Raw genomic sequence first — 13,419 nt, 5'->3', positions numbered from 1 at the left:
TTTCGTTATCGTTAGGAACTCTTTTGCATCGGCGATTGCAAATAAACTCTTTCAGCTGCTTCAAAATGGCTGACATCCCTGCAAATGCGAGTGAACGTAAGGCTGCACCTTAATTTCGATAGTCAGTATAATGTTCGATAATTCGATTCGCATTTCATTTCGAAATACTGATGAGAAGATTTTAATTAAACAAGAATCGGTTCGCACCTAGAGTATTTGTCAAGAAAGTAGATGAGTCTCATGTCTTTTGCATGAAGTAAGCTCTACATTTAAAAGATCACTAACCAAAGATCCGTTCAAAAATTAGAACGTGATGGGAATAAGGGAAACCTCTTGCAGTAATCGGTTAAAACTGATGCCACCATCAACGCACTGAGGACAATGCTTTCAGTTATTCCAGCAACTACTAATGTTATAAGAATAAGATTGTCAGAATAACGGCTTTCACGTTTGGGCGAACACTGTTTTCTTCAAGCATTTTCTTAAACAGCCTCGTTTTCCCCTGTTTCCTTTACAGGAAACGTTATTATTTTGATACAGATCAGCAGATATTTACCTTATTGTTCATATACGGTTCATATTAGAGCTCTTGAACCCATTTTCCTTGCATTCTGGAAACTGATGGGTTGAAGTGCTTCAAGAAAACAGTGTTAGCCAAACCCCGTGTGGTTTGCCGTTTAGAAGGATGATTATCGTTGTGTTGGTGAGCAGATTGCCCTGGCACAGGTAGTGAATCAGCAGGAAAGGTGGCAGCATGTCAAGGTTGCCCCAACCAGTCTTTGTGCGCTTCTTTGCCAAAGGAGCCAGACCAAGGTAATAATAATAAATAATAATAAATGCAAAATTTCTGAAGCGCATACTCACATCGTTAAAGAGTATGCTCTTAGCGCTTAAAAACAAGAACGAAACATGGCGATATATGAGGGACAGGAAAACAAGCTATATATGAGCTGTAAAAAAAATAAACAACTGTACTAAACGCAGAATAAAATAAAATACAGAAAACACATGACAGTTCAAAACTATTTATTTGGTAACGTAAGTATTATACATGGTTTTTTGAGGTTATCAGTGAGCTCAAAATAACCTCATGGAAAATTAAATTAATTGAAAAATTAAGAATTCAGTTTCAAAACAACTACACACATGTTTTATATGTCATACTGAATTGGAAAATGTGGACTTTTACATTCAGTTTAATGTATTGAAATTTATATGTTTATTTTTGCTTCATAAGTTATGTTTTATTTTTAAGTCTTCAGTTAAACTAAAGTCATATGAAATACATGTCTTTATATCTTTAGCGATACAGGAAATCCAGCAAAAGCTATCCTGTGTAAGACACAAGATTGTTGTCCTGTCTGGAAAAGGTGGCGTTGGCAAAAGTACTTTCACTGCACATCTTGCACATGGTCTGGCTGCAGATGACAACATACAGGCATGTCATTAATACCTACCCCAAAACCTTTTATTCTCTCTCCCTCCCACTCACTGTTTTTTTCCACTGATATTTGAATAGAAAAGAAAATAAGTATTGACTATGGACTATGTCAGAAGGGCTATTTAGTCAGAGTGAATATGGCTGCTACTCTTTTGCTATGAGGGAAAGCAAAAAAAGTAATCTGCTTTAATTAACATGATCTGCTATGAGGGAAAGCAGAAAATGTCGTCTGCTTTAATTAGCATGATTTGTTGACACTGGTCACACAATGCGCCACATGTGATCTGTTACATGTGCTATTGAATACAGGAACTAATGAGAAATTGTAGTGGGAGCATGAGCATGAGCATTCAAAGAAGCTTTTCTGCTTCCAAATTTCCCCCGTCAAAACCCAACAAACTGTGGTCTGTGGGTAGTCTATTATCAATGCTACCCTCTCTTCTGTTCATCACTCCTACAATTAGCCCAAAAAATTGCTACTTATCATGTGTCTGTAACATTTATAATGCTCTGTGAGTGCATGTGCACATGTCTGAGTGTGTATTTAATTTGCCATGACCTTTTAAAGTTTTGTATCTCTTGTTAAAATATATTTTATCATCAATGTAGTCCTTGCAGTCTTTTAAAGTTCATCATTGATTTGGTATTTTTTTAAGAGGAGGGGGTCCAAGCATAATCTCCTACAGTTTCTTTTAACTGTTCAAGCTCTTTGGTCTTTATCTTTATTTATAATACTTTCAGAGCTTTTAGCTGTCATTTTATGAAGTGCTTTAAGAATATCTGAATTGTGATACTTTCTCCTGATTTCAACTTCCTCTCACTGTAATGTTGTGTTCTCTTTCTTTTTTTTTGTGGTGGTTGTTTCCCACCTCTCTATTGCTATTCAATAATCTAACATTCTGTAACTGCTTATCGCTGCTCTTGTCATCTTTATCACTACTTGCATATATAATCATTGCTATATTCCTTAGGTTGGTGTGCTTGACATTGATATTTGTGGTCCCTCTATTCCAACCATCATGGGTGTACAGAATGAACAGGTGAGCGAGCACTGGAAGTGTTAAGTGTTCACAGGGTTTGTACAGAGTTTTGAAAGTCTGAAAAAGTTATGGAATTTTTAAAAGGGCAATATAATTTTATACATCAGAGCAGTTTCCTCAGAATGAGACAATTGTTGTTGTTTTAAAAATAAAAATCAGCTACAATTTTAAGGTAATCGAGATACTGAATACTCTGATACAGCAACATGAAGTGCCTAAGAGTTTTGACACAACAAAAGAAGTGTGAATTAGATTAAAACTCTTTCTCAGTTACTAGGCTAAATGAGAGAGGGTGAGTTTATTTTCTGGTATACCAGCCACACTTGACATGATCTAGGAATAGTGAGATGAATAGTCTTGGAGCTGAATTAGGACCAAGAGGATAGGTGTAATTCTGGTGATCAGCTGCACAGGACTTTGTTGTCCCCTAAGCAACAGAATATATTGAGTATATATTTGAGTATATTTATGAAGATGAAGTCTGTAGGTCGTTGGACTTGGGCCATGGGTTGTGGTTACCCGCACTGTATTTATGAAGCAAGGATAAGTCATTGTCCTGGGCCAACATGGAAAGTAAAGGAAAAGATCTTGTTTCCAAAGTTTTAATGTGATATTCAGACCTTGCAGGTGTTTGTTGTACCCCTGGAGCTTTATTTATTAAGCATTGGCAATGATGCCCTGCATCACTGTTCAGAATGAGTATAGAAGGGCCTCACTGAGGAGTAAAACATTTTGGAGGCAGACAGAGTTGTACTGCTAAGTCTATAAATAAAATCTCTACTGATTTAGCAGACATGTTTCAGTGATGGGCAAATTTCAAAGCTCACACTAAGAAATAAGGGGTTTGGAGCTTGTAGAAAAAGATTTTAAAAAAAACAAAAAAACAAAAAATGCAGGCCAGCAGTTTAACCGCTGCACAGAAAACGAACTGATTCCTGGTTCATATTGTCATTCATCTCTATAATAGATAATCATCATGCTGCACTTAAAGTGGCTTTTCTCTTCCCTCAAATAATTGAGACGTTTTTTGTTTGTTTAGTTTGTTTTTTTTATTAGGATGGTACTGTTTATTTCAGTACTTTTTATAGACATCCCAGATTAAGTCCTGTGAATGGAAAATCTTGGATGAAAAGCGAATCAAGTAGCTAAAGTGGGGAATTTTATTTGGTAACATCTTTACAAAGCCTGTGTTTATTTAATATGTGTTTGTTAATTAAGGTAACCAGTACTGAGGAGAGAGAGAGAGAGCAAGAGTACAGTATTTAGTAGAGCTGTTGAAAATGATAGATCTACGAAATACTCTATCAAATAAAATTTAATTGTAGCTTAGATATTTAGTTATACAATAAAATTGCATATCTTTTGGTTTTAAAAAATGTTTTTAAAACAATTTTTTCAATCACAGGTTCATCATAGTGCTTCTGGATGGTCCCCAGTTGTAAGTTCCAAAATATTTTCAGGTAGATTATTATAAAACTTTAAGTGAATGCAGAATGGCTGTGTAGTAGGTATCTTTAGACTGCATTACAACAGAGCTGCAAAGGTCTGACTGTTCACTAGCAATAGTTGTACATTACCAAAAGCCAGTATTTTGTGTATGGTTTTTTTTCGTTTGTTTGGTAAAATCATTGCAATGTGGAATTTGTTTTCACAAACGTTTAGGGTAAAGAATTTGTTTCAAGTGCTCCTTGTCAAGTATTTGTTTTCACAAAAGCTTAGGGTAGAGACATCAATAGCAACCATATTATGTTAGTATGTCCATGGCAGCATTTTTGTTTTGGTGTCCCTTGAATGTGAACAGACCTAATCAATGAAGCAAAGAGCCTCTGGTAGCTTCTTATCACATCCATTTATCTGTTTCTTCACTCTACTTATCAATATTTCATTGTTTAGCAAGTGCTATCTTTTTTTCCTCTCTGTTGCCAAGCAAGAAAATATCCTATAGATAAAGCAGCTGGGCAATCGAACAATTGTTTCTTGGAGAACTATGCTTATTGACTGAATAAATAAATTATAAAGATAGTCAAATAGAGATGTGTTTGTGGACAAGAATGGGAGAGTGAGTGCAGGCACTTCTTCTGCAAACTGTACTTGCTATAAATAGACTTTGATAACAAATGTTCTTACCACTACACTCATATTTATAAGTTAGTATATGTAGTTTTAAAAAACGCTAAAATTTTTGGAGAAAAGAAGAGTCTGCTTGCTGTCATCCTACAACTCTTACATAAATGAACAGTAATGTATTGGTGCTCCAGTAATTATATAGCACACATGCACATTAAATAAATTTTACTGAGAAAGAAGTTTTATGAATGTCACCTGACTTCTTCATTTCTTGAATCTTGTTTCCAGTATATTTCTAACAACTTAGCTGTGATGTCTGTGGGATTTCTCTTGAAAGGCCCTGAAGATGCTGTTATTTGGAGAGGACCGCGAAAAAATGGTGATGAAATCATCAGTTTATAAAAATATTTAAAACTCTTTGTAGTCATTTTCAAGTAGATATTCACATAGTTATTGGTTATGCCTTCAAAATATTTTTCAAAACAGATCCGATGTCAAATAGTGCATGTGTATGTGTGTGTGTGTGTAAGAGAGCACATACATGCTTGAGACAGAGTGTGAAGGAAAGGGACTGATAGCATATTTCATTGTGTTATCAGGTCTGATCAAGCAGTTTTTGCGTGATGTGGACTGGGGTCAGCTGGATTACTTGCTCATAGACACTCCACCAGGTACCTCTGATGAACATCTATCCATAGTGCAGTACCTCAGCCAAACACAACTAGATGGTGCCATTGTCCTCACAACACCTCAGGTGATGATAATAATTTTGTGGAGTAAAATCTTCATGACAACTTGCCACATCTGTTAAAATCAGATGGTAACTGTGAAGGGTCTTGTAGGGAAATTGACCACTCTGCTTTAATAAACCATGGGTTTGAAGTAACATAATTGTTGGACAATGTAAATGCTTAGCCATTAAAAAAAAGTGTCCAAGTTGCTAACATTTTTGAATGGTTTATGTAAGTGTGAATAACGCTATTCAGTGCACTAATTGAAATATTAATAGGTACTGTGAATGATGACAGTGTTGAGTTGATGCTCACATTATGAAGTCTACTGATTTTTTTTTTCAAAGTCCACTCTGTATGTAGTATTTATTGATTATTGCAGATCACAAAATATTTGTATTATTGGCCTGTTTCTTGGTGTTGACATTGGGAACAAAACTGTAATAAGAGGCTGTAGTTACAGACCTCTGAGGCTACCTTGCCTTTCATCCTAAACTATAGCCAGTTTGAATCAGTTTTAGACTAAGCCTAAACCTATCATTATCTGGCAACTTCCAAGGTCTGAACCTAGTTAAATAAAGATGATGGTGACTGTCATTCTATTTCTTATTGGTGATTTAAATTTTTCAGGAAGTGTCATTGATTGATGTTCGTAAAGAAATCAACTTCTGTCAGCGTGTTGGGTTACCAGTAATTGGTGTGGTGGAAAACATGAGTATCTTTATATGTCCAAAGTGCAAGGTAATGAAGCCAAAAATTTGTTACTAGTAAAGTAACATGAAATAATATTATTCAACACTAGCCTATCTCTTGAACAGCTGTTTAAAGATCTTATTCTCATAAAAAAAAAAATTAAAGCTCTTCAGGTTAAAAATCCAATACTGTGACAAGCAATCACTGGTTTATAATTTTGTCTTATTTTCCAAAGTATTGAATAGATTTTATTTTGTTAACAGAAAGATTCCTATATTTTTCCACCATCAACTGGAGGAGGGGAAAAGATGGCAGCAGATTTCAGGGTACCCTTTCTAGGCAGGCTGCCACTGGACTCACGAATAGGTGAACACTTTGTATAATAGTTCCTAACATTCTCAGTCTCAAAAACTATTGTTCAAATAATGAAATGCATAATAAAACATGATGGTAACATTTTCTCTAAATTTTATGGTGCACTAACTCCATACCATTTAGCAGAAGGTTGCACAAGTCCATTTAAAAAAATATTGTTAAAATGATACTTTTGTAAACAAGGCAGATTTTAAATCCTACATTTTGGTCATAATTTATAAGTTTTTAGTATTTCAGCATTTACATTGATATAAAGTGGTATATAAGTTGTGACTTAAAAAATTCAACAGGCAAGTGCTGTGATGAAGGAAAGTCATTTCTGGAAGAAGTGACAGATTCACCAGCAACACAGGCTTTTGTACAAATTATTCACAGTAAGTTATTTTACTACATCGCACATTCTTACTAGCAGACTTGTTGAAAGTGTTAAAAGAAACCATTCTAACGGAAAAATGGTTATAGTGAGGTATCACCATAATGAAAGGTAGTGTGAACATTAACTCTCACTTTTGCAGAAATCCAAGCTCATTGTTCCCAAGAACAATCCAGTAGAGAGACTGAGACGGGGGAAGCTATGGATGAAGGCTAGAAAAAGTGGAGAAACTATCAGAGAACCGTGACTGTTTTCAGATACCAGTGAATGGATGTTAATAACAAATCCATCGTTTTAAACAATTATATTGAAACATGATTTCAAGAATGAGTGGAAGGTTTATCATGATCATCATTAAGATAGGGATAAAGGATAAGATTATATCATGTAGTCTTGGTCAAAGTGCTTTTGTAAACTACGAAACCCATGATTTTAGGGACACTGTTTTGGGGATCTAAGAAGATAAACTTTCCAAATAGAGAAAATTCTGGCCCTTGAACAGTTGAAGGTTTTTTTATGCTTAATGTGTTCTGTTTATTTGCAAACCCTTTTGGAGAATTGATTGTATTTGCTTTTAATGTATAATCAATGAAATTATAGAATTAAAATAACTTTGCTTATTATTATTATTAATTAAACATTTCAGAGGTATACTTCTAATAGATAAATCTATCATCGTTGTTCAGAACTTGGTGTTGGGTTTGTTTGGTTTTTTTCTGGGGGGGGTTCAGATGAGAATTGAGTATATAATGGTAACATTACAGTAAAAGCAGTTAAATACTACATTTATGTTATAAGAAAAACTCAGAAATACTGTCATTTCAAAAAACAGCCATAACGAAAGGTCAACCTGCCTCTCTATGTTAGCTGTCATATTTTCTCTTACCCATTTTGGTCCAGCTCGCATTAGCCTAGCATCTCTCAAGCTATGTCTCATATACTTAAAAATAAATAATAAAGACAAAGGCTTTAAAAAAATAAACAATGAGAAAAACATGTTTATACATGACTGTGAGGTTTGTTCTCTGGATGTGGCTATTTTTAAGAGGGTAAGATGGTGGCTGAACTCAAACAAGGCATGGTTCTGTTGGTAATCGATTGCAGAGTTGTTTATTTATAGTGTTTGAGCTATGCATGGCTCTGCTGGTAATAGCTGATGTTAATGGCTATTTGTCTCGTCAGTGATCTATCCTTTTTTTGATCATGGGTTGATTCTACTTTTGGTGTTGGTACAATCTGGTCTTGACTGGGATCGATCTGTGGCGACGTTGATATTGGGACATGGGTTTGGCAGAGAGTATAGATATACTGGCTTTGGGTCAAAGTGACCGATGGCCAACAGTTGCTGACGATGTTTAGTATTTATAGTCAGGTGACCAGAAAAAACAGAATTGTGGACAATTAATGTTACCTGTATAATTACATCTCAAGTTATGTGCTTATGTTCAAAAGTTCATGTTTTGATATATTCAGGAAGAAAATTTATGACTATATGGAAGCAGACAGCTGAGGATTTAGAGCACAGACGGAAGTTATTCTTAATCACTTCCACTACAGTTTTATAGCCCTTGGTTAATACATGCACTGCACAAAGAAGAAAAATACCCTCAAATAACAAAAGTATGTTCCGAGTTTACCATGACAACAAATAACGTGTCTCAATAATAATAAAGTTTAAATACACCATGTAAAAGAAAAGACATCTCTCCCATTTTTAACAGTCTCAAGTGTTTTCAGGCATAAGTTAACAAGTCAAAATGAGTTGCAATCATGCAAAGTACCTTCTCATATCAAGTGAAAATTGCTGCACAGGCAAACTATATGGATTCCTACCATCTAGAAGGAAAGACAGTTTTTTTAGATGGGTTCCTGAGACATTGCTTAAGTTGTAAGGAGGGTTCACGAGGCCTCAGCACAGAAGAATGTTCAAGCATTTCAAGGCCATATATCACATGCTAAATCAAATCTTACTAACACATGTACACACCTGGTTAAGTATTTATTAAACACTATTGATGTTTTACTGGTGTTTATTCATACACATACCAACTCAGGCAAGTAAAAATCCTTCAATCACACACAAAAAAAAAGTTCAAATTGTGTATTCTACATGCTACCCCTGTTCTGCTTCGTCAAAGAATGTGTCCGCTTCATGAGTAATGTTTGCTCCTTGGCTTTAGCCAATCTGAAACACAACAGCCGCAGGTTTTGCGGGAGGTGATTCATTCTGTTAATCCTAACAAAGATTAAACTGCTATTTCAGGAAAGTTAAGTGTTTATTAATTACTGCACACACACATACATAAAATAAAATTGGATTTAAGCATATACACAAATTCCACAATCTACATATTGATCTTGGTGCTCATAATTAAGATAAATCACTGTTAAAAAGCACACCAACTACCTTTTGTCCCTAAGCTGAATCTCCTCCTGAGTCAGTCCCCGTGGCCTGATGGCTGCTCGGAAAATCATTGTTCTCAATTTGTCCATGCAGTCAGCTTGGTTTAAGAGCTGAATTCGTGTCCTTTCAGATGACACAACTAAATATCCATCTTTTGTAATCTTGTTGCTCTCCTGTGAAAATAATTAAATGCTAAAGACTGTAAATGATACTTCAAAAGAATGAAATCTAAGAATAAGGTATTACTACATATTTGCATATAATAATGTGACTTGTATATCATATTTCTCTACCACCAAAGCAGGCTCAAAGTGCTTTGCAAAAACAAGAATATACAATAATAATAACTGTTAGGGGCACAGGGTCATCAATTTTAGAACTTAGTCATTACAAAGCAGTCAATCCACAAGAACAAAAGGCAAAAATAAAAACACTTCTCACTGAGAATGCATTCAACATCCTGTACATGCTCAAATCCACATTCCAATATAAAAGTGTAGCAATGAAATATAACACCTGTAGATCAGAAAATGTTCAAGGTCTGCAGATCAGAAACAAAGTTTTAATTGCAAAAAAAAAACAACTAGAGATGAGTTATCCATCAAGTTAAAATGCCTCAGATAAGATGGCCCACACAAAGGCTGTGGACATTGTGAAAGATGTCTATAGGTGAAAACAACTTGATGTAGTTGGAGTACAAGTAAAAATATAATTGCAACAACAGGAAACACCAAAGTCAATGTAGATCTAGGGAGGGAATAAAACAGGATGGAGCAGTTCCTTTAAGCCAGTTTGACCACTCTTGTCAAATGCTGTCTTCAGCAAACAATTTTTTTATGTGACACATCATTTACATATTTCTTAGATACTGAAATGATAAATATGTTTTGAGGACACGAGTTCACACTACTGTAAATATCAACGTAAAGGCAGTACAAGCAAAGCTGTTTCTATCAGATTTAATAAATGTAAAAGGAAAACAGTTTAGAAATCAGTTGACCTTCAGCAAAAGAGATATCTTTACATACCATTTCTTTCAGTTTGTCCTTGATTTCTTGTGACAGCCAAGAAGCACTCTGTAAATGGAATCGCACTTCCACCTTTGTGTTTACTGCAATCACCCAACAGAAGATATGGGACAATTATTGTGAAGAATAAATGTAAAAAGGCCTGAAGTGGTTATTTTCTTTTAGCAGGAGAGTAGCATTGTATAATTAAGATACTGCTGCTATCTAGGTTTATAAAGATATTTGCAGTTAAAAACATCTTGAAAAATACTGAAAAAAAAAAACCTAGTTTATGCTACAGTGACTAAAACAGAGTTAAAGGATTCCTCTATGAAATCAAGTCTCTAAAACCATTACAATCTAGCATCATTATCAGCTGAAAATTACCTTTGTTCACGTTTTGTCCACCAGGTCCACTACTTCGAGCATATGAGATATCAAGTTCATCTGAAAATGTTATTTTAAAAAAATCAAATAGCAGCCAATAAGTTGATAAAGCATAAAAATAAGTTTTACAAAAAGCAGATAAAAACATTTGCGATGGAAGTCTGAGATTTAGAGTAGGCAATAACTAGATTACAAAGGATCAAATTATCGTACGTTATTACTTGACAGCAAAAGAAATCTTTGATTCGTTTTTTTAACAATGTATTGCTTGATTACATTTCAATGAGACATTCCGTAACCAATGCTCATACTATGATTCACAGTAACAAGGAATTCGATCCACTTCGAACTTACTGACGGGTATATAGCCTGCAAAGTCAACAGAAGACGTATCTGGCCTTGCTCTTGCATCTGTGTGCTGCACATGGTGAGAAAATAATTTGCATTCCTCAGTCATAGCGAAATCATACGATTACAGGAATTAACTGGATTTTGTTGAAGTTGGGGGACAGAACCGTAAAGTGACTTCTCAATGTGGAGGAGAACAATGTGGTGTATGAGGAAAAGGGACCGTCAAACTGAAATGGCAAACTAAAAAACTAAGGTGGTAAAAGGTTACCTAATGACACAAATTACTGCTACAAAATAAATAAAAATTATAGTGCTAAGTCGATCTAGTGACTTTGTCGGTCGTTTACTTGGTACCTTGAATCTTGACGTTTCAAAAGGAATAGAAACGGTGTTTAACGGACTTTGTAATAACACTGTAAATCGCTTGCACGATGATACAAATCGCATCATTTTCTTCCTTCTGACTTTCAAAAAGAGTTACCTCCCTTCACTTTCTTTGCCGAGCGAACATGGACGTGTATAGGTGGACTGCTGTCTGTCTGCCAAGACCAAGGCTTAGCCTCTTGTGAAGTTCGCCGCTGGTAGTCTCGGTGAGCCTAAACAAAGAACGTGAATAAACCGGAAGTTTTGTCGTCTCATGCCTCGTTTTAGCAGTTAACTGGGGGGGGGGGGGGTGAATCGTCTGCCAGCAGTCCAATAACAAATGTTCGTGGAGAGAATGTGTGTTAAAAATAATATTCACGGAACCACAGATTTCGATATTCTATTAGGTGTTGACAACAATTCTATATTCACGGGGCACAGATTTCTATAACTCTATTTGGGGTTAAACGTTTTTGTGTTAGGTGCGTTGGAGCTGGAAAGCTATGCACGACAATTTTAGACATTAGCCGAAGCCGAATACCAATAACGCCTAGAAAAAAAAATAAAAGTCATTCTAAACTTGAATTTACAATAAATGAAGTGTCTTCATTTTAGATCATTACATTTTTTTTTTTTTTAAGAACTTACTATCAGTAAAAGATCGAGATCGTCTTTAATTTCCGTCAGAATTTGATCGGCACAGGTCAGTCTTAAGCGTTAATTGGTAAGCCAGGCCCTGCACGTAAAGACCAGTCCACCCTTTTGTTTGCCAAGTGGTTCTATATGACCTCACTCCAAAGTACACCGTAGAACGGTTTTAGTCACATGGTCGAACAAGACAAGCTTCCGCCGCTTGACTGTTGCAAGAAATGTCCATAATGTGGTATCTGTTTACAAGTCTGGCTGCTTTGTCGTGACATAGCCTTAGCTGCAGGCTCGGCGTACAACACCAATTTCCCCCAACCCCTGCATGGTGGCCAGCCTAGGTGGTAACCGTGCCACATTAAATATAACCATTTACGTTCTCACTTTTACGAGATTCGAAGCAACATATCCTCAGGCATTTTAATATATCAGGCCTATATATCTCATCGACAGGCAACGTTAGCGTCTGTCATCCGTACAGCAGGATGTGTACAAGTAATTTGTCAACTTGATGTTTTGTTACGCCAAATATTGTCCAGCCTCGCAATTGCTGTCAAGATGCGACAGCAGAAGATTTGTTCAACTGCACCGCTATTAGTCTTCTATTTCTTAGACTCAGTGTTAATTCGATTCTTGAGTGCATTCAGCATGACTGCGTGAGTGGCTATTATGCTGGCACTGCTCACTGCTTCCTTTTTTTTTTTTTTCGAAAAGGGTAGGACTAGTTATTGCATCTATTCTTCTTCCCGTTTCTAGATTCTTTGCTCGAGAAGCTCAGCTGGAGTTTGTCAAGATCAGGTGAGTTTCCTCTCTTTAGACTGCATGCAGCTCCCTCAACCTCTTTGGCTGTTGAAAGTAGTAGCATCTCTTTGATGTTTCAGCAAAAGTGTCTGCATCGCTTAGCAGTTACAGTTTGAACATTGTAGCAAATCTGATTGTGTTGCTGTGCCAGATGTCCAGCGTGGGCATTGTTGCTGTTGCAATGATACTGCTGCCATCTTTGTAAAGAGTGTCTCCCAAGTACTTATAGTTGTTCTCCTTGAGCTGTACTTCATTCATGTAGTTCTCTGCTTTGCTATTGCTGCTGCTCTTTATTTCATGTGTGTTCACATTGCCTGTCGGTCAATAAGGTATTGCAGTTTGCTGCTGGTACCCCTTCAAAATAGATCATGTGTACAATGCATAGGTAGGAGTCTCATACAGATGGAAATGGAGGTGTGATGATTGTAATGGGTTTCTCACATGATGTTTTCCAGGATGGTACAGTGAGGTGATACAGAGAACCCTCATTTGTCTTAATTTGGTGGGATATTAAATTTTCTTTGAGAAATTCAAGAATTCTCAAAGAAATGATCAAAAAACATACCAAGAATAAAATTGTTTCAGCTTCATTGGGTTAGTTGGGCACATATATTTAAAGTGTGAGCACACATACATATCACAAAAAAATGTGTGTTTATAAAACAAATCTACTTTCTCACTTGTTGAAGTAACTGCATCTTGTGATGTCTGTGTGTGCACACATGCCTGCATCTATCTCTG

General features: G+C 35.9%; 2 protein-coding genes across 3 annotated transcripts; one reads left to right on the top strand and one right to left on the bottom strand.

Moving 5' to 3' along the window:
* The first annotated feature begins 22 nt into the window (after positions 1-22).
* LOC112570285 (cytosolic Fe-S cluster assembly factor NUBP1 homolog) lies at positions 23-7,722 on the top strand. 2 transcript variants are annotated; one of them, XM_025248676.1, is made up of 11 exons: positions 23-96; positions 712-813; positions 1,305-1,438; positions 2,413-2,481; positions 3,887-3,919; positions 4,837-4,927; positions 5,148-5,302; positions 5,910-6,020; positions 6,236-6,338; positions 6,638-6,721; positions 6,863-7,722. In XM_025248676.1, the coding sequence occupies exons 1-11, from the start codon at positions 66-68 to the stop codon at positions 6,934-6,936; spliced, it is 987 nt and encodes a 328-aa protein (XP_025104461.1). In that variant the 5' UTR covers positions 23-65; the 3' UTR covers positions 6,937-7,722. The 2 variants fall into 2 exon arrangements, with proteins under 2 accessions (XP_025104461.1, XP_025104454.1); XM_025248669.1 differs by having other exon boundaries at positions 70-121.
* A 978-nt stretch (positions 7,723-8,700) lies between these two features.
* LOC112570301 (peptidyl-tRNA hydrolase ICT1, mitochondrial-like) lies at positions 8,701-11,384 on the bottom strand. Its single transcript, XM_025248688.1, has 6 exons — positions 11,224-11,384; positions 10,873-10,936; positions 10,519-10,578; positions 10,153-10,235; positions 9,128-9,297; positions 8,701-8,905 (listed from the first exon to the last, which is right to left on the bottom strand). Exons 1-6 carry the CDS (start codon positions 11,317-11,319, stop codon positions 8,827-8,829), a joined length of 552 nt encoding a protein of 183 aa, XP_025104473.1. The 5' UTR covers positions 11,320-11,384; the 3' UTR covers positions 8,701-8,826.
* Positions 11,385-13,419: the final 2,035 nt, after the last annotated feature.

This window comes from Pomacea canaliculata, linkage group LG1, assembly GCF_003073045.1.
Source record: "Pomacea canaliculata isolate SZHN2017 linkage group LG1, ASM307304v1, whole genome shotgun sequence".
NCBI classification, from domain to species: Eukaryota; Metazoa; Mollusca; class Gastropoda; order Architaenioglossa; family Ampullariidae; genus Pomacea; species Pomacea canaliculata.
This window is presented reverse-complemented; position numbering and strand designations above follow the sequence as displayed.